Here is a 15586-nt window from a genome sequence, read left to right on the forward strand (position 1 = left end):
CGCACTGCTTGGTAAGCCATGCTGTGGCGGCGTCCCATGTAGGGTGGAGGAAGATGGGCACGGATGTTAGCCCAGGGCCGTCTTCCTCAGCAGAAAAAGAGGAGGATTGGCGGATGTTAGCTCAGGGCTGATCTCCTCACAAAAAAAAAAAAAAAAAAAAAAAAAATTAGTGTAACTGTTAAAGTTTAGCAAATGTGAAAGGAAGTACTCAGTCTTACTCTGTTTTTCTTTTAGTTTTTGTCCGTTGGCTAGAGTAAAAAAATATTTTTATTACAAAGTAAAATTTTCTCTTGTGAAGTGTTTTTATTTCTTTGGATGCTTTTTAGCTTAATGCTTTCCCTCAGATAAAAAAAATTTTTTTCTAACTCTAAATATACCTGTCTTATGCAGAAAATTTGGAAAATGTACAAAACATGGACAGTTAAGTTCCTTCTGATCCTCCATTGAAAAATAACCACAGTAAACACTTTGGGGTAAAATTGTACATTACTTTATTTTTGTCTGTGTACTTTTGTTCCCTCAATAATCTACATCACAATTACATACTATTCCCTGCTTTTTAAACTTACCCATATGTTATGAATGTACACCCAGGACAACAGTCATGCAATTTTGTACAAAAATGTATTTTATGTAGTTTTTCTTAAAATGGTACTGAATAACAATGGAGGCTATGATATTAAGTCCTACTGAGCAAAGGCATTCCTTAGTGAAGCTGATGGTGTCCAACTGCATTGCTTACCTGTGATTTAACTTGGTGAAGGGACCGCGTTTGGAAGCCTGGAGGAGTGGAAGATTGCTTGCTTGGCATTCTCAAATTTCACTTGTCTTATCTGTGCCTTAGTCCGTTGAAACTTGAGCTTTCTGGCAAGGACCTTTGCCAGTGCTCTGTGGTTTCCATTAAGTGAGAGCAGTTTGCTCCGGTGACAAACGTGTTGGTGGCCAAGTTGACATTAGCTTATGAAAATTAAGGAACTTGACCTGTTTCTATCCCGGAAGGAGGGCCAGCGTGCTTCTTCAGCAGCATTTCCTTTGAAATGATTAAGGCGCTCTCCCTCCTCCCCCAGGGTGGTGAATCACGATTTATGTTCCAGAACTCCTTAACTTTATGGAACTATTTAAACTAAAGTTACCCTAAGAGAAAAGATCATAATTTCTTAAGATTGGAGGATTTACAGAAACTTCATATTGAGAGATTTGCCTCAAAGCATCAGTCATTTAGAACAGAAAAGGGCAACATGAGGTTTTTCCCTGGGTTACCTAAAAAGGGAAAAATAATAATTGGGTGAAGTTACCATAAAACTGCAGAGAGGCTCTAAGGATGGTTTGAGGTTAGATTGTCTGTTTTTAAAATTAATTGGTTTCTCTTCTTGGACACATTACACCATCTCAAGTCATAGTTTGGGCATTAATAGCATCAGTGATGGTTTAGAGCTTCCATCACTGTGTTCTTTCTGGTGGGGCACATGGGAAGCAGGGCCAGACGAAAATGAACTTTGGTCTTCTGTCTAATATGAAGGATTCCGGTGTTTTAAGTGAAAATGCTTTCAAAGTTTGAAGTCTTACTAGACTTCTACTGTAACATTGTCTGCGATTGATAGTAAAACAGAATTCTGATATATAGCTTGAGTGTCAGGTTTTTAGCCAGAAATGTGAGAAGTGGCATTTTCTGTAATACTGTGCCTCCAGAGTGTAATCTTGAGACTGACTGTTCTGAGTTCAGCCCCCACTTTCCTGTCTCCCTCATTTTCTCTTTCACTACCTTATTTTGTTTGCAAACTCCTGTCTTCCCTAATAAGTCACACTTACATCAAGCTTACTGCATGCCAGGCTGACTTCTAAGCACTTTAGAGATAATAATCCATTTAAGCCTCACAACAACCCTATAAGGAAGGTACTATTATTACCGCCAGTTTACAGATAAGAAAAGTGAGGCACAGATTAACTTGGCCAAAGGGGAGCCGGGATTCCCACCCCAGCAGCCTGATTGCAGCGCCCATGCTCTTAACCGTTACACTGTGTATTGTCTCTTTAGTAGCCTGTTCCTTTGAAGCAGACGTTGTCTTAGCCACACCGTGTCCCAATAATATCGTGGTGCTTCAGTGTTTTAATGGCTTCTGGGCTTGGCTACTTTAGTGCTACTGCGAACCCGGTCTGTTTTATTAATCACATTTGAGTTCAGAAGCAGTTGGGTAGAGGCTCAAGTTAAGTAGATTTTATTCACTATCCCTGTAAAATCACTTTTAAGGTAATACAGACTGTTAGCTTTCAATTACATTTCAGAAGTACCATGAGTGGTAGTATATTTCAACTCCAGCATGCCTGTGAATTTTACCTCTTAATAATTGTTTCCTGCTTGTGGTTTGATTCAGTTTATTTCTGTGTGTAGGAGTGGTTAGTGTGGCTGATGGAAAGCAATGAGAAGCTCACCTGGCAATGTGTCGAAGATAAGAGACAGAAATGATTTCTGTGCTTTTGCATACGCTCACACACACTCACACGGCATGTTTAAGTCACTTATTTCACACCAGTGAGCAGTATTTATTGACCTCTGTCACGTGCCAAGCAGTGAGATTATTTACGTTTTCAAAGAATTGTGACTGCAAGAACAAAAACCATTTCTACATGAAGGGAGGAATCAGGGGCTCCTTGACTTGGACGGGATCTCCTCAGTACAGCCTCATCATCGCTGACTTCCTGAGGCTGAAAGTCGCCTGCCCTCCAGATGTTACCCCGTCAGAAGCGTGTGTTTAGGTTATCATACGTTCTATGCAGGTTGCATTTCATTCATATTTTAAGTGGGCTTGTCTCTCTATGGGAGGGGTTGGTTTCTCTAAATGAATTGCCCAGTTCCTACTGTGTTTACTTTACATCTTTTTTTATAGGAGCATATCCTTTGTGAAAATGAAGTACAGTACCTGGTACGATAGCTGTAGTCTCATTGGGTTGCATATATGCCGAACTCTTTGTTGAAGAGTTCCATAGTGACATAAGTCTCTGTAGGTCCATTTTAAATTCATAGGCATTAAGGGGAAAATATTACAAATAGTGCATTACAACCATTCTAAGATGCACATGTTTTCCCCCACATTTTAACATCTCTGAAATCATGGTACATTTTATAGTTGCTGGCACCCCTGTGATTATGATTGACAGTATTTTTTCTTTGTTATTGGAACATAAAACCATGGTGCATCTTGCAGTTGACATCCTAGATTTGATGAAAAACGATATGTATTTAATCCTTGGACTTTTTGAGAAGCACCTTTGGCAAAAGTTCAGTCCCATCGAATTTTTTTTCTGCTTGAAAGAGATAAGTTTGAAGTCGTTTTGTATTCCTTATATTTGGGGTAGGAAGAGAACTAAAAGCCAGTAATTGTTTTTTAAGTACTTCATTGTAGATTGTTTTTAAAATTATAAAAGTAATACTGTACTTTAGAAATTTAGTTTTGCAAGATGAAAAAAGTTCTGGAGATGGATGGTGGTGATGGTTGCAGAACAAAGTGAATGTACTTAATGCCACTGAACATTATACTTTAAAAATGGTAAATTTCAAGTACTGTATATTTTATCACAATTTAAACATTTTTTCCCAAAACAGTAATATCATGCCTATAAAAATTTCCTTCAATATAGAGATACACAGAATAAAAAGTGAAAGTCATCTTTATCCACCTGCCAGCCCCTCCCCATTTTCCTTCTTCTGTACCTCTTCCCCAGAGGTTTGGTATATATCTTTTCAGATATTTCTCTCCTAAGATTCTCCGTTAAAGATATGTGTGGTTTTCGTTGATCCTTCAAGTGACTTTTCACTATAATGAATACAACTGTAACAGTTAATAAAATAAAAATATATTTGGGAGAACATCATCTGGGAACTATGCCTTTTTGATTTTGTTAAGGCTAAATTTATGATTTCATGTATTCTCTCTGGTATGTTTTTCCTAGAAGTAGTCTGTATAAATGCATTTTTGTAGCTAGACTACTTCAGCTCTTGATATATAGGATAAAGTATAAGAGAAAATGTAATATGATGGCCTTAAATCAGTTGTTCAGCAGCAGGATTCTTTCCTTTTTTCCTTCTAATTGACCACCAGTTTTTCCTCTGGCAGTGGGATGAGCAGTTCCAGTTGAAGCTCTCTTTACCTGGTCTCCTTCAGCCCTCTCCTCCCCCCACTGGTGATTTCAGAAGGCGTAGCCCTTCATCTCGACTTCTGCTCCGTTCCTCAGTGGCTTCTCGTGGCTTTTATAGCATAAATGCCCCCTTCTCTGGGGGGTCTGCCAGGCCCTGCAGTTTGCCTCCGTCCTCCCCTCATGTCAGCCCCCCATACACTGCGTTTTGGATCCTTGACGTTCACCCCTGTCTCAGGGAAGCGTTCTCCATTCTGTGTGTGTACTTTGCGTCCCTTTAGGACTGGGCGCCTTTCTTTCAAAGGTCTTCGCCTAGTTCATAATTGTATGTATATTCGTGTGACCATTTTGATAAATGTCTGTCTCTCCTGATGTCAGCTCCATGAGTGAGGGTATGTGTTTTGCTCATCACTGCATCCCCCTGGGCCTAGTGCATACTTGGCACTTGATGAGCGTTCAAAGAACATTTGTGGAATGAACAATTTGACTTGTTTATTGTTTGTTTTTAGAGCAGAGGAGTTTGTAGGTATGGAGTTGATAGTATCAGAAAATTAACCTGAATATCTAGACCTTGGTGCCCTGGCAATTTGGTTTTCAGCCATAGCTAAAACTTAGTTATCCTGGCAGTATTTTAACACTTCATCATTCTTTTTTGCTGGGATTCTTTTGAAAATGAATTTGGACTTTGCAATACCCGGTAGTGTGGGCTTCCGTTAAGGGGAAGCAAGCAGATCAAGTAGCTTTTTATCATCCTTTTGAGCACACAGTGATGCAACATAAGTAGATAAGTGAATTTCTGGAAATGAGAAGCTTGAAATAAACTGTTCTCTCACTGATATTTATTTTAATTCCAGAACGTGGTCCAAGACAATTCCTGGGAAAGTTGAATTCTTCTCTAGTGAGGGTTCAGACACATCGATACCAATTCCGATAGTGCCACTACGGGGCGTGGATGACTCCTACCCACCTCAGAAGAAGTCTTTTATGATGCTCAAGTACATGCATGACCACTACTTGGACAAGTATGAATGGTTTATGAGAGCAGACGATGATGTTTATATCAAAGGAGACCGCCTGGAGAATTTCCTGAGGAGTTTGAATAGCAGTGAGCCCCTCTTTCTCGGGCAGACGGGACTGGGCACCACAGAAGAAATGGGGAAACTGGCCCTGGAACCCGGTGAGAACTTCTGCATGGGGGGCCCTGGTGTGATCATGAGCCGGGAGGTCCTCCGGAGGATGGTACCACACATTGGAAAGTGTCTCCGGGAAATGTACACCACCCACGAGGACGTGGAGGTGGGCAGATGCGTCCGGAGATTTGCAGGGGTGCAGTGTGTCTGGTCTTATGAGGTAAGAACAGAAAAAAAAATCTGTTAATTTTGTTATTAGTCCTGAACCAATCATAGGAAACTGGTGATATCCTCTATAAGGCTTAAAATTGGTATTGTTACTACTTTTATTTGAATTCCCTCTTATTACCTTTTTTTTTTTTTTTAAATTTATTTTTTCCCCCAAAGCCCCAGTAGATAGTTGTATGTCATAGCTGCACATTCTACTAGTTGCTGTATGTGGGACGCAGCCTCAGCATGGCCGGAGAAGCGGTGCGTCGGTGCGCGCCCGGGATCCCAACCCCGGCCACCAGCAGCGGAGCACGCACAGTTAACCGCTAAGCCACGGGGCCGGCCCTCCCTCTTATTACCTTTTCTCTTAGTTTTTAGAACGTATCTTCTGTACTTTTGTCCTAATACCTTAGTTAATAAATAATGGCATTTGGAGGCCAAAGAAAAGATAGGTTTGCTGCAGGTCGCAGTGATATTTTCTTGATTATCCATAAAGTTCATCTAATCTGACTGTGCTGATTGCAAGAGTATAGGGTATTTTCCCGAAGGCCTGACTTCTCATCTGGTCATGTTGACCCACACAGTTTAGAAGCTTACATGTTTTGAATTCATAAAATTAGTAATGGTGTAAAACAGCCAGTAGCATTTGGCTTTGCATTTGTTTTAAACCTTGACATTTTAGACAGTTCCTGTAATCTGTGAATTTGAAATATAGTTGTTCCTTTCAGAATAGGCAATTTCTGAGTTATCTTGACACATAAATGCAATTGTTTGAAGGAAATCTACTTGTAGATGTTTTCTCTTGAACAGCTCTAGAGAACTTGAGTTAGCTTTTCTCTGTTGTTATTGGCAGACGTGCACCTCTTGCCTGCGGGTGCAGAATCTGATCTTAGTCAGAGTGGAAAAAATTATTTAGGTTGTGTTGTGTTTAGGTTGATAAACTACCGATAGTTGTGAGGAGCCGAGGGAATCGCTAGACCCTTTGTCCAAGAAAAAGAAACAGTTTCTGTTGTAAACTGTTAGCTTTTCTTCTGAGTTAATTTTCTAAAGTACTTGAGTGAAGAAACAGTATTCTTGCCTGTCTTTGCCTTCCCCCAAACTTGGTTCTAAATGTCTCCTGTCACTCTGTCTTTCCTTTGAACTTTTAAGGAAGGGGACATTTTCGTATACAGGAAGTAGTTTTCATGTAGTTTCTAATTTTAAGATACATTTGAAATCCCAAATGTGATCTGAGTGAACCCTCTAATCTCTGTGTCTGCCCTCCCCCGCTCCCTTGGTCTAGGGGGGATCTCTGTTGTCATGGATTTCTGCAGCAGGGAAAGCCGTTTGGGGATTTCGTGCAGTTTTAAGCAGAAAACAACTGTGGCAGTGTTTCTGCATTTTCTCTATCCTTAGTTAAGTAGTTATAACCTTAGCATGTTTCATTAGGGTTAAAATATTTAATGCCTTGTGTATTTTGAAATGCATTACACTGCCCCTGGTCTCTGAGAAGCTAGCTTTCCTGCTGGAATCGTAGAGGAGAGGCCTACCTTTGAGAGAGAATTTTAAAAAATATGTGTCTTAGTGTCGTCATGTTGTTTTACCTTACATACTGCTAGGTAGACACCAGTAGAGCCAGTATCTTGAGTTATTGAAAACTTTGACTTAGCATTAGTGCCAAGATATAATTAGAAAGTATTGTCCTGGGGCTGCAAACATTGGGAGACAGTTTTAGGGCTATTTTCCCTCTATTATGGTGTAATTGCCAAAGTTTTCTAAGGCCTGAAGCTGGGGTGCTGGGACTCATCCTGTCTGGACACTTGGAGCCACCTCTTTAGGCATCTGGTAAGTGACCTTATTAGCTAAAGGCATCTGGTGGGGGTGGAAGCCCCCTTCCAAGGTAGCTCCCTGTCCCCCGCCCAGGGTCCCCCACAGAGGAGTGTGGCCAGTCAGCTTCGAGTGGTACCCCTGCTGCTTTTCATTTCTTTAAATGCCTGATGACGACAGAACTTTTCTTAGATGCTGCCGGCTTGCTCTACACGGCGTTTGTACCGGATGACCCTCCTTTTGTTGGAGAATATCTTCTTCCAGAATGTGGCTTGTCTTCATTTTAAATGATATTTTTATTATATGCAAACTGGAATTTAAGTCTAATTTATCGTCCTTTTCCTGTATGGTTTGTGCTTTTTGTGTTTTGTTTAAGAGAACTTCCTTTCTTTGGGTCACAGCAATTTTCTCCTATATATTTTTCTGTAAATTTAAAATTTCGCCTTTCACATATAGTTCATCATCATCATTTTTAAGAGTTCTTTCTATTGGGACATTTACCATTTTCATTAGACTTCTGATTTCTTTTTTTTTTTTTTTCTTCCCCTTTCTTCTTTTGTAGGGCTTTAAGTGCTTCTAACCTAAGTCGTCATTAGGATTTATCATGTGTTCACCACTCAGGCGAGGTTAATCCCTCATGTGAATGAGGAACTTTTATTAAACTTCCTGTAAATCTTGTTTCTCCATTAAGGCTCACATTATGAGAAATTATTGAGGTGGAGTCTTATGTTAAAGACAATTATGTTAAGCTTTGGGTCTTGGAAGGTACTTATTTAGCTCTATTATAAACCTAGCCAGAAGGTGTAATTTTTTTTTTTGCAAGTCGAAATAATGCCTTGGAATTACACTTATATAATTAAAATGGCTCATGAGGAGCAACTGTCATAATCAAAATCCAGATTCATTTGTAAGCTTGTTTTGATTATTATTGGTGGTTATTTATTAATACATGGCTTTTAAAAACTTTATTTGGAGATAATGTTAATTTCCCAGAAAAGTTACAGAAGTAAAAAATAGTACAAAGAACATTGATCCACCCCAAACCTGGATTAACCTGTTAACATTTTACTCCATTTGCATGATCATTTGCTTGTGTTCCTGAGTATCTCCCCTCCTCCCTACACAGAAACATAGACCTGTCCCCCCGCCATTCAAGAGTAACGTACATTGTAGCCCTTTACTTTAAATAATATCAGTGTAGTTTGACTAAGAATAGGGAAATTCTCTTACATAACCACAGTACAGTTTAAGTAAATTTAACGTGGATACTTTCACCTACTGTTTATATTCTAATTTTGTCTGTTGACCCAGTAAGGTCCCGTCTATCCCGTCTAGCAGTTTTTCCTTCTCCGGTAAGGATGGAGCCTAGGGGCAGGTGTTGCATTTGGTTGTTGTGTCTCTTGAGCCTCGTTTAATCTGGAACGTTTGCACAGCCTCTTTCTTCGTCTTTTATGACCTTGGTATTTTTGATAAGTGGCTTTAAATACTTCATTTTCATGATGAAAAAATACGATTGCAGTATAGTAAACCATAAGGAGATTTTTAGTAATGCTCCTCAAGGCTTATTGAAACCTTCCACTGTGAAGACCTAGCAGCAGAGTGAGAGTGTGGGCCTTGATGCTCTTAATACTAGTGGGTCGGCATTATGAACTCAAGTTATACAAGAGTTTTTTGAGAAACATTATTGAAAAATATGAAACAATATTTTATTTAGGTAAATATATGAAATATTATACTACTCTTTTAATAAGAGAAAACAAAAAGAAAATTGACCTGAGTAACCTACTCATTTTATTTTTAACTTTTTATCGATGTATATTATACCTACGGAAAAGTGCATAGATTATAAATAAGCATAGAGCTCAGTGGGTTTTCACAAACTGAACACAGCTGGGTAACCAGCATCCAGATCTTGCTTTTATTATTTTAACTCAACTTTTGACTAGTAATGAAGGTGTTTTGGGTAGAAAATAATTATTACTAATGAAAGTTGGAGACAGGCATAGGAGGATTTGGCAACTTTAAATAATTTATTGTCTTTTTAATCGCTAATGCTGTCACATAGTTCAAAATTCAAAAGTGCAAAGGGTTTACAGGGATACATCTTCCCACCTCTGTGTCAACCACTGGGTTCCTCTCATGGGACAGCCACTGTGGTGTATCCTTGCAGATATGCCGTATGCATGTATAAGCTATTAAGTTTGTATATCTTCCCCCCTTTTACATGAATAGTAGCATGTTTTATATACCATCTACGTCTTGCTAGTTTTCACTTACATGTCTCAGAAGATTTTCCATTTAGTACATAAAGAGCTTTATCTCTTTTTGGACGTTCAGGCTATTTCCAGTTCTTTTCAGCAGTGTTTCTAATCAGTCATTTAACCCAGCGTTTCCCGACCGTTTTCACATCATGGCACACACATAGAGGCCACTGCCTTCAAAGTGCTCCTGCTACCCCAGCCCCCAACCACTGCACGCTCCACCCGCCGACCTGAAGGGTTTGTTATGTTGGCACACCTAGAACTTGTTTGGGATACATTAGTATACTAATATACACCAGTTGTGACACTCTGGGTTAACCAGTATTTGTTAAGGGATCATTATTGGGCCCAGCACTGTCCTCTGAACTGGTAAGAAATTGCAAAAGAAGAATGAAACATGAATGGCCTTTTGGTGCCTCAAGGAATTTAGTCTAGTTGAGGAGACAAAAACATATGTTCATGAAATAGTTGAAAAAAATTTAAAAGTACAAAACCCTGTGGTACTAATTTGAAATATAAAACAGTAGAGGGAAGGGTAAGATTAGTGATGTTCTTTTTGTGAGAAGGCATATCATCAAGGGGAATTGGAGTTTAGAGCAAAATATGTAAAAAGAGAAGCTCTTCCTTGTTAGTCTGACTCACTTATAAAGGAATGTTGAATATCCTTACATCAGAAGCCTGGGTTTTTTTTTTCTTTAATAACAGAAGAAATAATGTTTCTTAACTGCCGATTGTCATGGACCTGATTTGTGTTAGGGTGGTGCCTTCCTCACTCCTTTAGGCTGCCCATTAACCTTGTATGGCTGAGAACCAGGCAGGCCCTTGAATGGCTAGAAGAGATGCTCCAAATACTGAGCACTAATGCTGCCTGTTAATTCAAGGAAGAGCCCCTTTGTCGCTTATACTGAGCCTTATTCTTTTGTTCTGCAAATTTGGTGGTTCCATTTCCAAGCTCCTAGTAGATTAGAAGGGCAAATTAGCACCCAAAAAAGGGAGCTACTATATAAGGACTGTATCAGCAGTGTTTGGGAAGGGCACGAAGGGGAAGTGAAAAATAATAAGAGAAAGTGAGACCATGAACAGCACAGGAATCTAAGACCAACCATGTGTTATTCATTTCTAATTTCATTCCATGTGGTTGGAGAACATAGTATTATTTCAATTCTTTTAAATTTATTGAAACTTTTTTTTATGGCCTAACATGGTCTCCCTTGGAGAATGATCCATATGCACTCAGGAAGAATATGTGTTCTGCTGTTGTTGAGTTGAATGTTCTGTAGATGTCTATTAGGTCTAGTTGGTTTATATGTTGATCAGTTTTTCTCTTTCCTTGTTGATTGTCTAGTTGTTCTATCTGTTATTGAAAGTGGGATATTGAAGTCTCCAGTATTATTGTTGAATTGTCTATTTCTCCTTTCAATTATGTCAGTTTTTGCTTCATTTGTTTTGGGGCTCTGTTGTTAGGTGCATATATGTTTATAACTGTTACATTTTCCTGATATAGAGGATGAACTCTTTTATCCTTCTAAAATTCCTTCTTTGTCTTTAGTAACAATTTTTGTCTTAAAGTCTATTTTGTCTGATACTAGTATAACCACTCCAGCTCTCTTTTGTTTACTGTTTGCATCTTTTTCCATCCTTTTGCTTTCAGCCTGTTTATGTCTTTGAATCTAAAGTGTATATCTTGTAGATAACATATAGGTGGATCATTTTTTAATCCATTCTGCCAATTCTGCCTTTTAATTGGAGTGTTTAATCCCTTTACATTTAATGTCATTACTGATAGGGCCAGATTTATGTCTGTCATTTTGCTATTTGTTTTCTATGTCTGTTTTTTGTTCCTCTGTTCCTGCCTTCTTTTGTGTTAGATATTTTCTATACATTTTCACTCTCTTGTTGTTTCTTTTACTTTAGTTTTTTGAAGTATTTTCTCAGAAGTTGCACTGTTACAGTTAACAACTGATAACAACCTAGTTCAGATTCATACCAATTTATTAACAATAATATGCAAAATCTTTGCTTCTATATAGTTCCATTATCTCCCCACTCTTTCGTGCTGTTCTTGTCATACAAATTCTATCTTTATCATTGTATGCCCATACAACACAGATTTGTAATTATTGTTTAATGTAGTTGTCTATTAAATCAAATTAGAGAGAAAAAGATTTACAAACAAAAAAATAAATTTATACTGTCTTGTAAATTATATTTATCTCTGTGGTTACCCTCATTGGACTCTTTATTCATGTGTATTTGAGTTACTGTCTAGTGTCCTTTCATTTCAGTCAGAAAGACCCCCTTTAATATTTCTCATAGAGCAGATTTACTAGTGACAAATTCTGTCAGTTTTTGTTTGAGAATGTTAGAGAATGTCCTAATTTCTCCTTCACTTTTGAAGGATGGTTTGTTGATACGGAATTCTTGGTTGACTGTCTTTTTCTTCAGCACTTTGAATGGAGGCTTTCTGGTATCCATGGTTTCTTTCTTTTTTTTGAAAAGCATTAACTAATTTTTAAATTTATGTATAGTTGACGTACAATATTGTATTGTTTCAGGTGTACAACTTAGTGATTTGACATTTATATACATTATGAAATGAATTCTATTAACCATCTGTCACCAAAGTTATTACAATATTATTGACTATATTCTCTATGTTGTATATTACATCCCCGTGATTTATTTATTTTACCACTGAAAGTTTGTACCTCTTAATCTCCTTCACCTATTTTGCCCATCCCCCCATCCTCCTCCCCTCTGGTGACCACCAGTTTGTTCTTTGTATCGTTGAGTTCTTTCTGTTTTGTTTTGTTTGTTCATTTTTGTTTTGTTTTTTAGATTCCACATATATGTGAAAACATGTAGTGCTTGTCTTTGTCTTTGAATTATTTCACTTAGCATGATACCCTCTAGGTCCATCCAAGTTGTTGCAAATCCAAGATTTCTCTCTCTTTTTTCTTAATTGATGCCATAATAGTTTATAACATTGTGAGATTTCAGTTGTACATTATTATTTGTCAGTCACCATATAAATGCACCCCTTCACCCCTTGTGCCCACCCCCTAGCCCTCTTAGCCCTGATAACCCCCAAACTGTTCTCTCTGTCCGTGTGTTAGTTTATATTCTGCATATGAGTGAAGTCATACGGTGTTTGTCTTTGTCTGGCTTATTTCACTTAAGATAATACGCTCCAAGTCCATCCATGTTGTTGCAAATGGGATGATTTTGTCTTTTTTTATGGCTGAGTAGTATTCCATTATGTGTACATATACCACATCTTCTTTATCGAGTCAACTGTCGAGGGACACTTGGGTTGCTTCCACGTCTTAACTGTAGTGAATAATGCTGCAATGAACAGGGGTGCTTAAGCCTCTTTGGATTGTTGATTACAGGTTCTTTGGATAAATACCCAGCAGTGGGATAGCTGGATCATGAGGTATTTCTATTTTTAATTTTTTGAGGAATCGCCATACTGTTTTCCGTAGAGGCTGCACCAGTTTGCATTCTCACCAGCAGTGAATTAGATTTCCTGTTTCTGCACAACCTCTCCAACATTTGTTATTTTTTGTCTTGGTGATTATAGCCATTCTAACGGGTGTGAGGTGATATCTTAGTGTAGTTTTGATTTGCATTTCCCTGATGATTAGTGATGTAGAACATCTTTTCATGTACCTATTGGCCATCTTTATATCTTCCTTGGAAAAATGTCTGTTCATATCCTCTGCCCATTTTTTGATTGGGTTATTTGTTTTTTTGTTGTTCAGTTGTGTGAGTTCTTTATATGTTATGGAGATTAACCCCTTGTCAGCTATATGATTTGCAGATATTTTCTCCCAGCTGGTGGGTTGTCTTTTCATTTTGGTCCTGGTTTCCTTTGCCTTACAGAAGCTCTTTAGTCTGATGAAGTCCCACTTGTTTATTTTTTCTTTTGTTTTCCTTGTCTGAGTAGACATGGTATTAGGAAAGATCCTTCTAAGACTAATGTCAAAGAGTGTACTACCTATATTTTCTTCTAGGAGTTTTATAGTTTCAGGTCTTACCTTCAAGTCTTTGATCCATTTTGAGTTAATTTTTGTGTGTGGTGAAAGATAATGGTCTACTTTCATTCTTTTGCATGTGGCTGTCAGGTTTTCCCAACACTATTTACTGAAGAGACTTTTCCTTTCTCCATTGTATGTTCTTAGTTCCTTTGTTGAAGATTAGCTGTCCATATATGTGTGGTTTTATTTCTGGACTTTCAGTTCTGTTCCGTTGATTTGTATGTCTGTTTTTGTACCAGTACCATGCTGTTTTAATTATGATAGCTTTGTGGTACGTTTTGAAGTCAGGGATTGTGATGCCTCCAGCTTTGTTCTTTTTTCTCAGGATTGTTTTAGCTATTTGGGGTCTTTTGTTGCCCCATATGAATTTCAGGATTCTTTGTTCTGTTTCCATGAAGAATGTCATTGGGATTCTGATTGGGATTGCATTGAATCTGTAGATTGCTTTAGGTAGTATGGGCATTTTAACTATGTTTTATGATCAAGACACTGTTCTAGTTGGGGACACAGCAGTGCAGAAAGCCAGGGCCCTGCTTTTCCGTTCTAGTGGGGCTGGGCTGGGGTGCAGAGACAGATGGTACAGGGTAGTGTGTGTGATGTGTTTGAGAGGTGGCAAGGGGACCAATGTTGCTGGAGTCGGGTGAGCAAGGAGAGAGGTGAAGGATGAGGCCAAGTGGCAGAGATGTTGAGGGAAGCGAGGGGAGTGGTGAGGATATTGTTTAGGGCACAATAGACTGGGCTTGAGTCGCAGTTCAGTTGGCTTCATTCTTCTCCAGCTGTGTGATCTTGGGCAGCAAGTTACCTAACTTCTCTGGACCGTAATTTTCTTAAAAAATAGGATAAGAAGAATTACCTATCTTGTAGGATTGTTTCAAGGATTAATTGAGATGATGCATCTCATCTCAAGGACTACCGTAGCTAGTCCTTGGCACAGAGTGACTACTTGTGAAAAGCTCAGGTTGTTGGGTGATTTCCTCAAGTATCTGAAAAACTAAGCCATTCAGAACTCATTCCCTGAGAACTTTGCATGGATTTTGACCTGTTTAAACAAATACTTGAATATGATTTGTAGTAACATTGTGGTCTTGGAATCCCTGTTTTTTGCTTTTACAATTTAGAGGAGACAATTCTGACAGAACAAATCAAAGTTTACCTAAAATGGAGAAGTTAGTTGCTTTGGACCTGTAATTATTTTACTGACAAAACATCTCTGAAATAGTTTCACCTATAGGTATATAAACTATATAGGTATATAAACATCTCTGAAATAGTTTCACCGTTTGGTACGTTAGAGTCTTATGGTTGTGAGGGAGGAGGTGTGGGTCTAAAGGCAAATTGATGTCTTCATAATGTTCAAGCTTGGTAGGAGTATGTTAAAGATATTCTAGGTTTTATATGTTAATCACCTTTCTTATTGGAAGGTCATCACTGGGCATGTTTAACTTATGTTTAGTTGACAGAAAAGGGCTTTAAGCCACATTATCAGGAGGTGGGATTGATATACCATTTTCTTTATCTTAAGGTATAGCTGAGTAGCATTTCCCATATGTTTGAAAGATTGAGATCAGAGATGTCATACCCAATTCCTGCAGTAAGCTGATAGATCTTTTCAATCATTTATCAGTATTCAAAGTGCTATACGAGCCATTATGACATTCAGGATGGTATCCTTTCACATTTGTAAGAGGTCTAGGGATGGCAACAGCAAAGCTTTTTAAAGTTTTTAATTCCAGTATTTAATCATCTTTGTTGAACTGATAAGACTGGTGTCTGAAGAGTAACAGGTGAGGGGACGAAGGCAAGAATGAGTCTGATGGTAGCAGTATTGTCTGGGTTAGGAAGAAAGAGGCGGAAGTAAAGCTGCATAAGCTTTAGGAGGGTGTTGTAAATTAGTGTTTCTCAAACTTGAATGACATAGGGACCTTTTCCAGTGGGAAAATCGTTGTGCGTGTGTATATATGTCTCTGTGCGTGTGTATATATGTCTCTGTGTGTGTGTATATCTGTGC

At 38.4% G+C, this 15586-nt stretch overlaps 1 protein-coding gene across 1 annotated transcript in view; it reads left to right on the top strand.

Moving 5' to 3' along the window:
- The window catches only part of CHSY1 (chondroitin sulfate synthase 1), a 69485-nt gene that overhangs the window by 9691 nt on the left and 44208 nt on the right, over positions 1 to 15586 (top strand). Inside the window, exon 2 of the mRNA XM_058542309.1 lies at positions 4986 to 5481. Within this exon, the coding sequence (XP_058398292.1) occupies positions 4986 to 5481 (496 nt within the window). The remainder of the gene's footprint in view (positions 1 to 4985; positions 5482 to 15586) is intronic.

Source organism: Diceros bicornis, chromosome 5 (assembly GCF_020826845.1).
Source record: "Diceros bicornis minor isolate mBicDic1 chromosome 5, mDicBic1.mat.cur, whole genome shotgun sequence".
In the NCBI taxonomy this organism is placed as follows: Eukaryota; Metazoa; Chordata; class Mammalia; order Perissodactyla; family Rhinocerotidae; genus Diceros; species Diceros bicornis.